Genomic DNA, 13,127 nt, shown 5'->3' on the forward strand with positions numbered 1-13,127 from the left:
TGGCTAGTTTAAAATTCCTCTACACATTTTGAAGAATACCAGTGGAACAAGCAAAAAATATTCAGATTATGATGGGTGGGAGCCTTCTTGTTGACTGGTACCACATTTTTTGACCTCTGAAAAACGGAGATGACACCTGATTTCAGCAAGTTGAATTCTAGTCTCCATGAGCAAGTCTCCATCATTGCTTTTGACCACCTTGGATGAGCATAAACTACTAATGTGCTGACTCTTTGCCAGTTCTATAATAAATGCACACATATAATAAATGCACACATATAATAAATGCACACATATAATAAATGCACACATGATTAATGTCTTTACGTCTTAATATCACTTTAGCTTCTCTTAGCTAGTTTTCATCTGCAATTTGATAGTTTAATAAAATATTTGATAGCATAAACTCTGTAAACTACTAGGAATAAATTTCGCCTATGATCCTTCCTAGCCCTTATCTCAGGTAAATCATTTAATATGTTTGTAAATTTGGTGTACTAAATTTAGTAACAGCATATGCTATAATTCTATAATTATATTAGAAGAATAATTAAGAAGTCATGGGCAGTATTTATCACATACAAAGTGAATAATATTCACTCCGTGCATATTGGGGCTTAGATGGCAATTTTGTAATAGATCTTGAACCTCAGTGTTGCAGCCATTTATAAGTACTAGTAAAATGATACATTATCCATTCATCCAACTGCATTTCCCAGAAGGCAATGCCTGGTGGGAAAACATTGCTCTCTGCTAACATGTAAATCTCAAGAGATTAGTTTAACTATTCCAGAGTGGCCTGTTAGTGATCTTCTCTTGTAATGTTTAGAACTTTCTTGAATGTAACTTTTATGTTTTCAAATCGATTCAGTTGTTTCAATATGTTTGAAACTCAACAGTTGATCTCATCATATAATTGTACATTGTGCTTCCTTTTCTCTGTAGTCTCCTCTCTCCTGGACCAGTACTGGAATCTCGGAACGGGAATATCTTCTAACTCTGTAGATATTCCTGAGGCAACTATTCTGGGCCAAATGTTAAACCAGATGGAACACATGGTGTTGTTGAGTTGTCTGTGGGAGAAAGGTTGTTCAGTTGACTTCACCATGCTAAGAAAGAGTCAGTGATGTCATCAACTCACTGAGCTTTCACTAAACTTTTATTCTCTTTTATCCTGAAGACTGGCAGATTTTATTTCTATCCGTTCCTTTATTTAGAGACAAGGCCTATGTATCCCAGGCCTCCCTATGTAGCTGAGCATGACATCAGTGTCTGGTCCTCCTGCCTCCCCTTCTTATGTGTTCATATTACAAGTGTATACACCACCCACTTATGTGTTCATATGACAAGTGTATACACCATCCAGCTTTTGTGGTACTGGCTGTGAAACACAGGATTTCTTGTGTGTTAGCTAAGTACTCTACCGACTGAATCATGAGTCCAGCCCCTAATTATGACTTTTTAACAAAGGAGTTTATCATTCCAATTCCTTGCACAACATTCCTATGTACCATGAGACATTTTCATGCTGCCGAAAGCTATGTGCATTGTTTCCTACGCCCAATCCTTTATATCCTTTTACTACTTCCTAATTTTGGAACATGTGGGCAGTCTTTGCACATATACATGTTGAACTTCTATAATAGAAGACGAAAATCTACCCCCTCATACTTTTCCTCTTTCTGTACTGTTAGAAATTGGCCTCTGTAGAGAACATGGAAGCCCTGGGGTTTCCTCTAAAGTATTCTGTCCTCAATGATGCAGGAATTAGGTTGTGAATCTGAAAATTTGTAAAATCAAGGTTAACATACAGAATAAGCCCTGTCAAACTAACTTAATATTAGTTAACAGTGGCTTGTGTATGTCCCAATACTGTATAGATCACACATGAAATATGTATTATAGTTCTGAGATTATAGCTAGTAGGATTTATACTTAGCATGCCTAGCAATTCTTGGAATGAAAGTATAGTTCAAAGAGAACCGTGAGACACGGGAAAGAACAAGGTGCATGCGTGACAGTGCAAAGGAAGTCAGTTGTTAGCATAACTCACCTTAATCATTTTAAGAAAGCAGAGAAGCAGAGTCCACAAATAGTAAATATGAAAAGCCTTATATAATTGGCTATTCGTTAAATGCATGGAATATCAATAATAAACATGAGTTAATAATGAGTGATCGTATATTGTATCACTGTCAATTTTTACTTAAACATAATCAATAATCATCCATAATAAGGATAAGGATCCTTTACTATATATGTTAATTGAACATATATATATATATATATATATATATATATATATATATATATACACACACACATCACATCACATACACACAACAGATATGCACACATGTCAGTGAAGACAAATATTCCTATTCAAAACAGAACTGGATTTTTTTAAGTGGAACAAGAATACCCCGTTTGCATAACATTTCCATATTCCTTTGTCTTCATTTTCACTCGTGCTATAAAAATGACCAAGTTTTCAGCTTGCAATTGTAAACATGTCTCACAGGCACACAGAAGTCTGTGTAGAGCACTGATCAGATACCTCTGTTCTCAGGATCTCTCTGTCATGAATTCAATAGATCCTCCTTACCCAGATGTTCTAGAGAAGAGCTTGTTTCCATGGTTTCCATGTTTTTTTTTTAAATTGATCATTTTTTGTTTGCATTTCAAATGTTATCCCCCTTCCCAGTATTCCTTCCAAGAACCCTCCACCTCATCCCCCTCCTCTTTGCCACTAAAAAGGTGCTCACATACACACACACACACATACACCACATACACACACAACACAACACAACACACTCCTGCCTCATTCCTCTCACATCCCCCTTCTCTAAGGCATCAAGCCTCCACAGGACCTAGTGCCTCTCCTCTCACTGATGCCAGATGAGGCCGTCTCTGCTACATATGTAGTGGGAGCCAGGGACCATCCCATGTATACTCTTTGGTTAGTGGTTTAGTCCCTGGGAGCTCTGAGAGGCCTGTTTAATTGACACTTGTTCTTCCTATGGGGTTCACCAAATTCAGTTCCATGAGATTTCAGGACTTAAGCCCCAGATACTTTGTGGTTGTTTGAAGGAGTACTTCAAACAGCCTCTGCTTGTAGAGGCTAGACAGAGACTCTCACACAAGTCACTTTGTCTTCAAAGCCAGCATCTCTGCCTTCATTCCTTTCCTTAGGTTTCATCTTTCCTGCTTTCTCTTCTGCTAGACCTCATCTGTCTTCAAGGATCATGTGATTAAACTGGGTCCCATGTCATTAAATCACAGTCATTTCATCTAAGAATTTATAACCTTGACTCTACCTCAAATGTTATTTTATGCGTGTTTATGTGCCGTACCTACAGATCCCATGACTACAGTACGGGAATTTTGGAGGAGACATTTTGCTTACCACATAACTCAGTTTTGTCTGATAGGATGTATGGTTTACAATTTGACTGAGGCTTTTGCAGAGATTATTCTAACTGGGAGAAACAATAAACATAAAAATCAAGCAGAAGACAAGGCTATAACCTTTTGATTATAATTTGGTTCATAGATGATGGAACATGCTACTTTTTCTGAACTTGAACCCATGCATTATTTAGAAGGTGTTCTAAGGTTTGAGAAGGAGTGGGGGCTTTAGATGGGCACACCCCAGGCAAGTAGAAACCTGCTGCTTGTTCACAGCAGAAGTATGTTTGTCTGGCGCCAGTTAATTTAAATGTACTAAAACTGTTTGAAAGAACGTGTAAGTTGCAATCATGACACAGTCTGAAGTGAGCATGATTTTGTTTGATATGATGAAAAATTAAAGTGTGAGTCTGGAAGGGCTGCGAAAGAAATTTCCACATTCCTTTCGGTGAGAACTGATGATATCAGCATATAGATGGCTTCATCAATTATTGAAAAAAAAAGACTAAAAAAGGAAAAATGACTGATTGAGATGCTGCGTCTTGAACTGCGGGTGTGAAGACCTTTGGTTGAAGGTACCTGAAGGTCTAAATGCTTCATACTTCGCCCTGGCTGTCTTCTCTGCTCATTCATTAAAATTTTCCTTTTAGGAAATTTAAAGAGTAAAAAGACTGCTAAAAGAATATTTTAAATGGATTATTAAATAAGAGTGTATGTCCCAAGCATTGAAACACTGACATTAAAAAATAGATCAGTGTATACCACTGACATGGGCAATGGAAGTTAAATTTCAAGCAACCATCTCCGCAGTGTTATTTGTCCACACATTGTGCTCCCTCACAGCTTTCTTTATTCTCTTCTGTATTCCCACACACAGCAACAAACCTTATGGTCACTGTGTCTGACATCTAGGGTTTGTCACACGGTGGTTTCTAAAGCGGTAGGCTGGATTCTGGAATGACAACATAGAACTAATCTAAAATTTAAGGCAACACCAACAATGAATGTCCATCTATAAGTCCTTAGTTAGCCCTTGTGCACTTGTGAAACTGCTGTTTAGGTACAAATGACAAAATCATCACAAATGACAAAAGAATGAAAGCCAGCTTTTCATGCTCATTTATGTGCTCTTAAACTTTAAGTAAATGCTAATGAGAAAATGAAATTATTCACTATGATTAGCATGAACATGTTTAAAAATTACCCAAGCTCTAAGTTCCTTAAAGACCATATAGTTACCACCCTAAAATGATAGCATTAACAATGTAATACCAACTATTAAATTCAGAATGAAACAGTCTACTCATCATCTGATCTCAAGGTCCTTATCTGTGGTTAAGCACAAAGGGTTTCTCCATAATCAGAAATTTTTCATTCTATACAGACTTGTTTTAAGGTATAATCTTTTTACCTTTACATTGCTGCACAATCTATTCTTTTAAAATATTTTCCCATCCCATGTAAACTGGAGCATTACACTTCATTTCTGTCCCTAAGCACACAAAGTCACATGCTTTGGATGTTTTTGGACGATATTGATTTCTTATGTATGGTTCATGAAGCTACACAAAGCCAGTTAAAGACATGTATATATTTATGGACAAAATTTTATACAAGTAATATAAAGACATAAATGTGGGCTTTACCACTGGGTTTATGTTGCTGTACCATATGATCCCATGTGATACAGAAATAGTACATTTGAATAACTGAAGAAAAATCCAGGTTATTTTAAAACACCGTTTTTCTGACTAGAATTATTATTTTTTAACAATCGTTTTAAGTTTCTGGAATAAATATTACTTGGGAGAAGTATTAAAAATGGGTGTCAAATGTTTGCAAAGCCAGAAGTGTGACAATGCAGTATTTAAGAACCTGAGACATTAGGGTCGTAACTTCAAGCCTGTCCTAGTCTACAGAGTGTGACACTAGCTCAGAACAAAACAAAATAGTTTGCAGAAAAGAAGAGAAATTGTCCCTTTCTGCTCCACCTGTATAGCTCAGGGGACAGCAGTGTGCTCCCAGCACAGCTGTCTGTATCTCATGATGACTTTCCTTCATAGGACAGCAGCCAGTCTGTCCTCCTCCTTAATTCTTTAGTGACCTGTAATCGATGAGTTCTGGAAGCCACAGAAAGGACCATGCCTGACACTAAGCTACAGCCTCTTGCCTCTCCTAACAGTCCCATCTGTGACTCACAGTCAGTGTGTGGATGGATAAACATCCTACAGTTATTTGTTTGCTATCTTTTCTCTTAATAGAATCCATGACAACAAAAGACCCTGTCGGTTTTATACACAAATATGGACATGCCTAGATTGCACTGGTGTCTAATGCTGGGCAGGTCAGACCATTAAGAAATTCCTAAAATGATGGAAATTTAATACCCAGAGAGCTGTGAGCTCTGTGTGTGAAAATAATATATTTGAGGTGTCCACGGCACCTTTGATTAACTTCTAGATGTTTACTAGGCCCTTATTTTTGGAGAAACGTGAGCTTATGGTATAGGAATTAACTTCTCATGTGTCTGAAACCACATGCTTTTGGTTATTCTCCCTCCTCCTCTTCCTCCTACTCTCCTCTTCCTCCTCGTCCTCTCCTCTCCCCTCCTCCTCCTCCTCCTCCTCCTCCTCCTCCTCCTCCTCCTCGTCCTTCTTCCTATTTTCCTCCTCCTTCTTTTTCTTAACATTTCTCCCTTTTTACAGAAAAAGTATATTTTCCAATTCTAGATTTCCCTAAGGGAAAGGTCTGTTTTTCTCCTCCCTGCTTGACAGTATTTTAAAAGAAAGGGAACATGCAGAATGTGTGTGTGTGTGTGTGTGTGTGTGTGTGTGTGTGTGTGTGTGTGTGTGAGTGTGTGTGTGTGTGCATGCTTCTAAGCTCTGATGATCAAGTTTACAAGGAAGAGAAGTCAAAGAGACTTTAGCCAAGGCTTTGAATGACTCATTAGTGTAGGAAAAATGAATGGATCCAGAACAGATTCTTAATCGTTTACCTCGTCTTAATAGTTCTTTCTTTGTGGATAACAAAAGCTCACTCTAAAACCATCACTAAATTATTTTAAGGATTTTCAACGCAATTGTGGCATAAATAATTTATATCAATCAGTTTTGAAATATTTTTATTACTTGAAAATGTATATGTATGTATTTCGGACATTAACCCTAGTGGTTTCCAAATTTATATTTGGAAACTATATTTTTAAAGATATAAAATGTTACGCATTCTTTTTACAATTATTAAATGATATTTATTAAATATTATTAAATTGACATTTTAGTTCATTATTTGAACATCCAAATAGGGTGAAACTCTCAACTAAGTCAATTTAAACATACTTTATCTTACCTCTGCAATTGCTATGGTCTTTTAATGGAAGCATTACTGTAATTGGAATTAATTAATCATATAATTAGAAGCTGCGAACAGTTGGAAGCAGAAAAATGACTAGAACCCTAGTCCTTTAAGATTTCATCTCAAAGAACATTTGGTGTATAAGTGGCAGTATGAAATTCTCTGACCTAGTTCTTTATATTTGTTTTAATAGAAATTATTCAGCAGTATTCTAAGAAAGTCTACAAAACTTCTTAGTATATAAGAGGTATAGCTCAGTGGTAGAACACTCTTCCAGTGGCTACAAGGTCCTGAATACCATCTACAGCATTAGAAACAATAGATAAAGAAATTGCCTCCTTAGAATGTGGAAAAGTGTACTCTACCTCCAAGCTTATACATTGTTAATATAAGAACTACCTAAAATTTTGTTGTTGTTGTTGTTGTTGTTTTTCGAGACAGTGTTTCTCTGTATAGTCCTGGCTGTCCTGGAACTCACTTTGTAGACCAGGCTGGCCTCGAAATCAGCAATCTGCCTGCCTCTGCCTCCTGAGGCAGAGGATTACTGGGATTAAAGGGGTGTGCCACCATGCCTGGCTACCTAAAATTATGATGTTGCATTTAGTACTATCATTTAAAAACATATCTTGAAATTTTTGTTTAGATTAATAGATATCCAATAAAATGCTGATTCATCAATCACACATATTTAATATTTTGTTATTCATATTTTTATATTAGAATAAATCACATTTATCACTTGAACAGTGCATGTCTGACTTGCAAGATTGCAAAAACACAGGAAAATGGGACTGGAGGTTGCTCAGTGGTTAAGTATACTGTTTGCTCTTTCAAAACATCCTGGTTCATTTTCTAGCACTCACATGGTAATTAATAACCCACCATCAACTCCAGTTCTGAGATCCTATGCCCTCTTCTTGCCTTCATCGGTACTGCACACATGTGGTGCATTTCCACACATGCAGGCAAACATAAAATAAAACAAATCCATTTTTTAAAGACAGGGAAAGAAGAAGATGCACTCTCACAACCTTGTGACAGTAAGAGATAACAGACTGAGTATTGTAATTAGCAACTATCAAATACAAATAAAAAATAAGTCTAACAAGAAAATACATTTTTGGACCAACATTTTTTATGGATTGATATTTCAAAGGCTTCTGAAATAAGCCTGAAGTTAATAGCAGGACAAGATGACTAGATGGACTACATTAAATAAATGAAGGACATTCAAGATTCTTCTAGTAGTCAAGAGTATGGTACTTCACTGGTTATTAATTTAATATAAACTCTTCCCAGATAAATTTCCAAGGGGTTGTGAGAATTATTTTTTTTAAGATTTATTCATTATTATACGTAAGTACACTGTTGCTGTCTTCAGACACACCAGAAGAGGGCGTCAGATCTCATTACGGGTGGTTGTGAGCCACCATGGGGTTGCTGGGATTTGAAGTCAGGACCTTCGGAAGAGCAGTCGGTGTTCTTACCTGCTGAGCCATCTCGCCAGCCCAATGGTGAGAATTATTTCCCACACTTCTTTTCAAAGAAACATGGAACCAAACTGCTTTCTCGCATGTTTGTTGTGTGTGTTAAGTGTCAAAGGGTGCTATTGGCCACACTGCAGATGGAACTATAACATCTGTGGAACTTCCTGCTCATCTCAAGCTCCCAAGTTAAACAATGTAAAATGTGCAGCAGCAAAGTCCCTGACACTGTCAAAACCAACCATGCAATTTACTTGTCTAAGTCTGTGACAAATGTGTGTGTCGCATGAGTCCTTGGGATTTCTGTTATTTCTTTACTGCTGGCTTATTGTGTTTAGGTAAAACAGAACATACTACAAAAACAATCTCTTTTTTTTAACATTGGGATATCTCCCCAGGTGAATCTCTTGGCTTTTGGAGTTATCATATACAAAGTTTTCCGCCACACTGCTGGACTGAAACCAGAAGTTAGTTGCTATGAGAACATAAGGTATGTGTTGTTGAAGTTTACTTCAATGTTTTAGCAACATGTTTTTCTCCTTCCTTTCTTCCCTCTTTTCTTTTTCCCTTCATTTCTTTCTTCTTTCTTCCTTCTGTTTCCCTTCCTTTCTTCCTTCCTTCTTTCATTCCTTCTTTCCTTTCTTCCTTCCTTCCATTCTTTCTTCCTTCCTTTCTTCTTTCCTTTCTTTCTTCCTTCTTTCCTTCCTTCCATTCTTCCTTCCTTCCTTCCTTCCTTCCTTCCTTTCTTCCTTCCTTCCTTCCTTCTTTCCTTCCTTTTTTTTCTTTCTTTTCATTTTCTGACAGCTCTGGGGTTATACTGGAACACCAGGTATGGAGGCAACTGCTCATCAACTCAGCAATATTCCCAGTCCATTGATCACCTAAACAACTGATAACTTGTGGGACTGTAGTGGTTTGGTTGTCTGTTTAAGAGCTAGTTTTCCACCATATTCAAAATATGTATTAGAAAATGCATTTAATACATTTAATAAATTTATAAACATTACAGATTAAATAGCAAGTGAATCCATCTTTTAAAATACACAAACATTTGAAAGAAAAAAGATAATTGTTTTAAAATAGATCTTAATGGACTGTCTTTTGTCAGACATTTCTCAGAGCTTAGCAAATCTTTCTTCTTATTCATAATTTACATGTTTCTATAATTTTTCCTTTAACTCTCTCTCTAGTAAGACCTAGTAAGACCTTGAAAATGCTTCTGAAGGAGCCTCTGAAGTAGGTGTATGTGAAGCCAGGGCTGCTGTATTGCTCAGGATCACTCCTGCATCCTGCAGGCCTGACACCTTTGAGGAAGATTCAGAGTTGCAAGTTAGCAAGTGTTTTAGTGATTATCTTCCTGAAGTTCTCAGTAGTCTGAGTCATGCCCTAGCTTCAATAACGTTCAAAATGCTGTGTTTTCTGAGGTGCATTGCTAACACACCTACAGTAATGACCCCACTGAAAATAAAGTGTCAGTTGCTTCATTTTCAAAACCATGTCCCCTGTGAGAAAGATTTAATATTGTTTTACTTGAAGTCACTGATAGTTGTTTGAAAATATGGATGCATTAATATATGTGGGCAGAGTTCCTTTAAATTGTATGATATTAGTATTCTGACATGAATTTATTTCTCGGGGTTACTACCTTGCAGAAGCAACAACAATAACAAAATTCTAGACTTATATTCTACACTTCATCATTATTGTATGTAAAAGTATACCAGAAGCCACTTTAAATGTGATAAACACCAGCTGATGCAAGTCCAAACAGGATGCTCTTCAAGGTCAACTGTCACAGTAGATACAGAATCAAAGCCTGCACACTGCAGTTATCACTTTAAAATCCTTGAAAATTAAGTACTTCCATCCAGAAGTACACATTTTAATAATGAGACCTTAATTTCTGAAGCACAGTCTAGATTGAATAGGAACATATTTACCCTCAAGGCTGTTGCATCAAACCACAAGCCAGCTATGAGCATCTAAGTCATTTATGACTTTTCTGGTCATGAAATACTCTTCTCGTCCTTAACTGGGGGATATGTGGGATGTGTGTGCCAACTGGGGGTTACCTGAACTTGCACGAGTTTTAACCAAAACTCTTCTAATGCACTCCAGGTCTTGTGCCAGAGGTGCCCTAGCCCTCCTCTTCCTTCTGGGTACCACCTGGATCTTTGGGGTTCTCCATGTAGTGCATGCATCTGTTGTGACAGCCTACCTCTTCACAGTCAGCAATGCTTTCCAAGGGATGTTCATTTTCTTATTCCTATGCGTTTTGTCTAGAAAGGTAAGTATTTTAAAACTAATTTATATTCATGTAGCATTTTACCAAACAGAGAGAAAAACTGTTGCCTTGAAGTGTGACTTTCACCTTTTATGGTCTAACTGTAGTCCATTTTAAATATACAATAATGATTAAAATAATTTTATTTTAAAATGCCAGCATATAGATGCTCATATATGAATATATCTTACAAAACCTTATTATTAGACCAATATAATATAATATGATATAATATAAGCTATATAGCTTATATTCCATTGAGTATATTCCTGTGTTCAAACAGCAATAGACTTCAGTAAATCAAATAGGGCCATTTATTGTGACTTGAAAATAATGTTATGTGACTGTCTTAATAATACAGCATTTCTTCTTTTCTCTTTCATCAAGATTCAAGAGGAATATTATAGATTGTTCAAAAATGTCCCCTGCTGCTTTGGATGTTTAAGATAAACAATGAGAAGTCATGATAATTACAGCTGCAATGAGATGAAAATTCCAAGATTCAGATAACCTGTGTGGCAAAAAATGAGCCTGTTTTTATTGTTAGTAATTAATTTCAAATCCATTTTTCTGTTCACAGTATAAGAGATGTAGTTAATGTGAGATAAAATTATGGACCAGAGAGCTACAGTGTGTTTTCTTACATGACATAGTTAGAGATATGTCAAAAATAGTACTGCAGATATTTGGAAAGTAATTGGTTTCTCTGGAGTGATATCACTGTGCCCAAGGAAAGATTTCTTTCTAACACGAGAAATATATGAATGTCCTCAAGGAAACCACTGGCTTGATATCTTTGTGACTCATGTTGCCTTTCAAACGAGTTCCCTACCACCTTAGTAATGAGTTCCTTTGCAGGAAGGAGAGCATAAGAGACGTGGAGGGGCAGAGTATGAAGCAGTGACGAAGGCTTCTCTGACAAGGAATTGTCATTCCAATAAACTCAGCTTCTCTAAACTTGATGAGAAAATCTCAAGATAAAATAACGAGAAAGGAAATATATCCTAGCAGTTTGGGAATTGGTCTGAAGTAAAAAGCCCCAGATCTAAATTTGCTACATCCATGTTCTTCCTTACTCTTCTAAAACCAGAGAAAAGCCTTACAACTGACATTATCAGAGATGGATGCTCTTACACTAACATTAGATTTGAGTGTAAAATGTTTTCATTCCACACAGATTAAGACTTCAAATATGTAGTCAGTAAAACATAGATTTGTCAAAGTATAATACTGTTTATGTCTTTAGTGAAAAGAATGTGTGCAGTATTTTGTCTATAATATTTTACTGTTATGAAAATTACCTTTTAATATTAAATCAGTATACTTGAATACTTTGCTGTTTTTAATCTTACAAATAGTGTAATTCATGTTGCAACAGGCCCTTTTAATTGACTGTACATAAAAGGTCATTATAAATTTAAAGTATTGATGAAGTGAATTATAATTCTTTTCTGATCAGAAAATACACAATTAAAGCATTATTTATAACAAATAAGAAGTCACTGAGTGCTGTAGGGGTTTCACAGTGGGTCTAGTTTTAGACTGTTTCTACTATCTCTCAAAGTCTATTGGCTCAAATGTATGGCTCTATCTATTCTCTTGTTCAAATGAAGAGGCAGATTTTTTTTCAGAAGTGAGTCATTGTTCTGAACCTTCCTGAAAGCATAATTCAATCTACTGGACATTGCAATTTTAATTCTTGTGCTGTTGAATGAAGCCTGTCGAGACCTCTCCTGAAAAATGAACAGTCAGCTGGATGAAGCAGCCCTATCGCTGCCTGACCGAGTTGTTCTCTCAGGAGAGACCACTCACCTGTCAAGAAGGGCTTTGCATTTCTAGAGCCTGTGAGATGGTACACTTTGACTAAATCTCTGGATTTCTTCTGTGCTAAGTCTGTGGCCCATGACTGCCATTGTCATTCTGGGTTGGGACTGTAGAAATAGGATATCAAAACCTAGTCTGCTCAATCAGTGGATATGAAACTATTGCACGTGGTAGACAGAGTGACCCTCCACAAATATCTGTACGCTCCTCTTCAGAGCCTGTGGCTGTGGTGGATGGCGAGGAGCAGGAGGGCCCTGTGGGGAGGGAGGGTAGCTGACCTCCACTCAGTTGGAGCACTCTCACTACCCTGAGGGAAGTCAGCATGCTGCTGATGTATTTCAGTGTGGGTCTCCTGGTTTGGAACTCTCATTTCTAGAGCTACAAGACAATAAAATTCTATTATCAAAGCCACTAAATATGTGATCTTCTATTATTTTACTTTACTTTATTTTTTGATGTGGCAACGGGGAGCTAAGACTGGAAATATTTATACACTAACATCTTTAGATCAAGCTACCATTCACACCAAGGGTAAAAACATTCTCATGATTGTCCAATTTCTCCATTTCTGGAATATTCTCTATGCGACAATTTGTGGAAAACACATCTACTACAGAGAATGAATTTGTGCCAAGTTGGTTTCTTTTATTTATTTTTTTCTTTCTCTTTTGGTTTTTCTGAGTACAGTCTTCTTCCCTCCTGCCTCCTGACCACAGGGCTGGTGAGATGATAATCTGAACAATGCATTATACAGCCATTCCAGGCCCTGG

The 13,127-nt window shown here is 36.9% G+C and overlaps 1 protein-coding gene across 1 annotated transcript in view; it reads left to right on the plus strand.

Annotated features, from left to right (window-relative positions):
• The window catches only part of Adgrl4 (adhesion G protein-coupled receptor L4), a 107,200-nt gene extending 94,432 nt beyond the window's left edge, over positions 1-12,768 (plus strand). Inside the window, exons 14-16 of the mRNA NM_133222.3 lie at positions 8,648-8,739; positions 10,368-10,536; positions 10,921-12,768. Coding sequence (NP_573485.2) covers positions 8,648-8,739; positions 10,368-10,536; positions 10,921-10,983 — 324 coding nt within the window. The 3' untranslated portion in view covers positions 10,984-12,768. The remainder of the gene's footprint in view (positions 1-8,647; positions 8,740-10,367; positions 10,537-10,920) is intronic.
• The last annotated feature ends 359 nt before the right edge of the window (positions 12,769-13,127 follow it).

The sequence above is a fragment of the Mus musculus genome, chromosome 3 (assembly GCF_000001635.26).
Source record: "Mus musculus strain C57BL/6J chromosome 3, GRCm38.p6 C57BL/6J".
Taxonomy (NCBI): Eukaryota; Metazoa; Chordata; class Mammalia; order Rodentia; family Muridae; genus Mus; species Mus musculus.